Here is a 4,415-nt window from a genome sequence, read left to right as displayed (position 1 = left end):
CAAATCGTTACCATGACAACAGTGCACATATCAATGCGCTAATTCGACGCAATATTCATCAAATGAGGAGATTCATTCGATTTCACTCTGATTCGGACTGTATGAATTGCAGCCGTGTCGGATCATCAGATCCGGCTCAACAACAACATTTACAAAATCATTTGGACCAGCTAGTTGATATGCAACTGATTGTTGAGGACAATGGTTCATATCGACTTCCAGCGTTTGTTGTAAGGTTAGGTTCATCGTCGCCCGAAAAACGAAAAAAACCGAAAGGAAGCGACGGCGACGATGCAGGTCCGAAACCACCCAAAAGAAGAAGAATTGTAGTAATATTGTAGTTTTCCTTATATTTTGCGTTCTTTTGAAAAACTGGTCGAAATAAATCGCCATAAGTGTTGTACCGAAAACTGTTCGTTCTTTCAAAATTGCAACAAGAGTATCACAATCACATACACTTCTCGTTGCCAGTAAAATTATTATGAGAAAAACTCGTTACTTAGGGCATGTTGCCGGATCAGTAATTGATCTCCATACAAATTCACTGTATTTATACCATGTTTCAATTTAATTCCTTATTTTATTAGAGTGAAATCATTCGCCGAACTGTCCATAATATTTTCGGCAGTCAAAAAAAACCCTTAAAGGGTAAATGACACGCAAGTCATTTTTATAAAATATAACTGATATCGCTTAGGGTGACGGGCTTAGGGTACACATAAGTTATATCAACAGAAAATAGACCCAAAAAATTTGTGAAAGAAATTTGCGTCACAAGTGCTAGATGATTCGATTTTCTTCCGTTTAAATTTTTTCAGTACATTGTTAAACTATTTTCCTAACAATAGGTTTCTCAACATCTGCCACTTGTGACGCAAATTTCTTTTTGTAAAATTTTCTTTCACAAATTTTTTGGGCCAATTTTTGTTGATAAAACTTTTGCGTACGGCGCACAATGCGTCACCCTCAGCGATATCAATTATTTTGTAAGTAAGATAAAAGAACTTGCGTCACATTTACCCTTTAAGGGTTTTTTATCACCTCTTTGGTAAGTATGTCATTTCGACAACATCAAAAAAACTTATGGAAATTACAAAAATTCTAGAGAAATCAGTTTGAATCCTAAAATCTAGAAACCAATCTTGGAATACCTCACTCATGTCGAAAATAACCCAAATCCATCAAAGAGTCCGATGGAGGTTAGGAAGTGCCAGAGGAATCATCTGTCATCCCAAAATTTAGGAACGAACCTTGGAACACCTCACTTATGTCGAAAATAACCCAAATCCATCAAAAAATCCGATGGAAGTTAGGTAGTGCCAGAGGAGTCATCGGTTATCCCAAAATTTAGGAACCAATCTTGGAACACCTCACTCATGTCAAAAATAACCCAAATCCATCAAAAAATCCGATGGAAGTTAGGTAGTGCCAGAAGAAATCATCTGTCATCCCAAAATTTAGGAACCAACCTTGGAACACTTCACTCATGTCGAAAATAGCCCAAATCCATCAAAAAATCCGATGGAAGTTATGAAGTGCCAGAGGAATCATCTGTCATCCCAAAATTTAGGAACCAACCTTGGAACACCTCACTCATGTCGAAAATATCCCAAATCCATCAAAAAATCCGATGGAAGTTAGGTAGTGCCGGAGGAGTCATCGGTCATCCCAAAATTTAGGAACCAACCTCGGAACAATTTACTAATGTCGAAAATGATTTTTTTGGTAGTGGACTTGCGTCACGCCCGCTTAACGTGCGGTCATGATGCTTTGTGGTAATGATGCCTGAGAAATAGTGAAATCTCATTTGACCTAACGATTTTTTTAACGTTGAGGCTTTAACGGCGACCATCATTCAGCTAAATCAACTGAATGCAAGAAGTGCTGCACCGATAGATCTAGACTCTGGACAAAGGCCATAGAGGTTCCGATTCTAGTTTCATTGCAGGATTTAAAAAAAAAAATTAGTAAAATTTGCGCCACTGGATTGATTTAGACTCAAATGCTTTTCTGTGACCTTTCGGATTCTACGAATTTTGCTTGCACCATGCACCATTCGACCCTTAGCACACGTTGAATCTACGGACGTACTTTCGCCCTGATAACAAGTCATCAGGAAGAAGAAAAATTTTCAACAGCTCATATCGGAGTGTGAGTGAATTTTAAACCCAATAAGATGCTATTTGCACCGAACGTGCATTCAATGACCTTTCTAATGACACCCCACACCACTTATTACGTTTCATGTGCCTTGCATGGGAAGAGTTCATATCAGCACATCGACAACTCGCCTCAATTGAACGAATAATCGTTGGGATCCGTCAGGATAACGAAAATCGATTTATTGCGGATACCGATGCGTCAAGTCAAAAGCATTGTCAAGATCAATCAACGTTTTAAAACGGAAATGCAATGCGTAACGAAACAAACATTTTATTGTAACCGCATCACCAACACACAAAGCCAATTTCAGCGTGGACTGCTCAGTAGATCGATGATTATAACAAGCAAATTCCTTGGCCAATTTATCACAAATTCGTCAGTTTACCCGACGCCATTTTCAGTTCTCCTTCTTCTGTCTGTATCCAAATATTGAACTGCCGACGCGTACAATTGTGCTACCCATTTTGATCTGAAAACACACAAATTCCGACTCAATCAATCAGATCGAGCAGAAAGCGCGACAAAACGTTCAAGATCCGTAATGACAGCAAGTCTTTCATCGGGTACAATAGGACCGACTGGGTGAAATGACTTCTTACCATAGCAGATCGACATGTGTCGCAAATGCACAGAAACATTACCGCCTCATCGAAATCGTCGGACATTCCCATCGAAACCTCGACATCAGCCTCATTCAAACCGAATGCTTGGCACACATCACTGTGACACTTCATCAAACTGACGAAATCCGGATTCGGTCCGGTGGTGTAATCGTGACCGAATTTTCCAATTGTCATCAGACCCTCCAATCGCAAATTGGTGCACGTATCACGGATGTACTTGCACAGCGGCACCACATTTGACGGATCAACGCCATTTTTCGCTGCAACAGATTAACGGATTCTTTAAGGCCCTGACCTGATAATCCGTTCACTTTCATATACCGTCTTCACTGCTAGTGTTCACTTGAACGAGCACCTTCAACGGCTCCTTATTTGGCTGGGTGATTTTCTCCCACGAATTGTTGACCGTTGTCGCCAGCTTCTCGCTGTCGATTGTTTCGATCATGTAAATACCCGGCGTTTTGAGAACCTACGACATGAGAGAGCTTCATGTACTTCGCACAGTCGCCAGAAAGACAGTTTTTTCCTCAAATTTTTCATTCCGCGGACCAACTCACTTTATTCACATTACTCGACTGTAAGTGTCCGATGAAGTGCCAGCGAATGTTTTTGCAATTCTCCAGTATCGTCGGATTGGCTCCCTTCTCTTTCAGCTCATTCACATAATTTTCGCCGAAATCTCTCTGGCCCGTTTCGTATGCTTCGAGTATCGCTTCGGCTGGTTTTGTTTTGCTGACTGCTACCAGAATTGGCTTTTTCGTTTTGATTGCCTGAAATTGGGGAGATTGTTGGGTCAGCACCGTGACGAAATGTAAATATTGATTCCGGATATGGAAGACAGACAGAGGAACAGCATAGGTTAGCATTTTACTCTGAAGATACAGACTACAGACCAACAACAGTTACACTTCGTCTGTTGACACAAAAAAACCAAAACAATCTGATAAGAACCCTAGACCAACGAACTTTGATTCTTGGTATGACCACACTTGACATGTGCACTTCATACTCTCAATGGTGATGTTACTCAACGTACCCCATTTCTGGTAGCAAATGCCTCATTCACTCGTAACAGTATTGATTGCACTCCGAGTTTAATATCGATTTGAGCCATGTTTCTAAACATTTGAGACTGATAAGTGGATTGAAATTGAACACAAGGTAAACTGTCACTTATGTGTCATTTAGTGTCACTTTTTAAACGTCAACGTTTTGAACGTTTTATTTTGCCGCGTAAGATTTGAACTTTCGTCGACTTTTAATGATTTTTACCCATGGAGTTACACTCGAGAGATGGCATGGTGGCGCTGTCATTTTTAAACGTGCCCATGAATTTTTTGGGTGCCGATTAGTATCAGCGCAACTATGCCACCTCTGGAGTGTAACTCTATGTTTTTAACTGAGACTTTACCTGAGGTTTGTGGCAAGTAAACACGAATTTTCACTGGCCGAGCGAAAACGATTTCCTCCATATGGGTTTGTTGTTTGTTCCAAGGTGAAATGAAATATCAAACCGTCATCCATAGAGCCATACCCTCAACACTATTAACAGTGTCAAAATAACAAAGAAAAATAAGTTGTGATTATGGTGATTATGGTTCTATGGATGACATCGGTTCATTTTGTTCG

The 4,415-nt window shown here is 40.2% G+C and overlaps 1 protein-coding gene across 1 annotated transcript; it reads right to left on the bottom strand.

The window, feature by feature from the left end:
* Positions 1–2,417: 2,417 nt before the first annotated feature.
* Positions 2,418–3,957, bottom strand: LOC119075756 (pyridoxal phosphate homeostasis protein). The gene is made up of 5 exons (XM_037182293.1): positions 3,823–3,957; positions 3,344–3,556; positions 3,108–3,255; positions 2,805–3,046; positions 2,418–2,632 (listed from the first exon to the last, which is right to left on the bottom strand). The coding sequence occupies exons 1-5, from the start codon at positions 3,910–3,912 to the stop codon at positions 2,561–2,563; spliced, it is 765 nt and encodes a 254-aa protein (XP_037038188.1). The 5' UTR covers positions 3,913–3,957; the 3' UTR covers positions 2,418–2,560.
* Between the last annotated feature and the right edge of the window lie 458 nt (positions 3,958–4,415).

Source organism: Bradysia coprophila, unplaced genomic scaffold (genome assembly GCF_014529535.1).
Source record: "Bradysia coprophila strain Holo2 unplaced genomic scaffold, BU_Bcop_v1 contig_232, whole genome shotgun sequence".
Classification (NCBI taxonomy): Eukaryota; Metazoa; Arthropoda; class Insecta; order Diptera; family Sciaridae; genus Bradysia; species Bradysia coprophila.
This window is presented reverse-complemented; position numbering and strand designations above follow the sequence as displayed.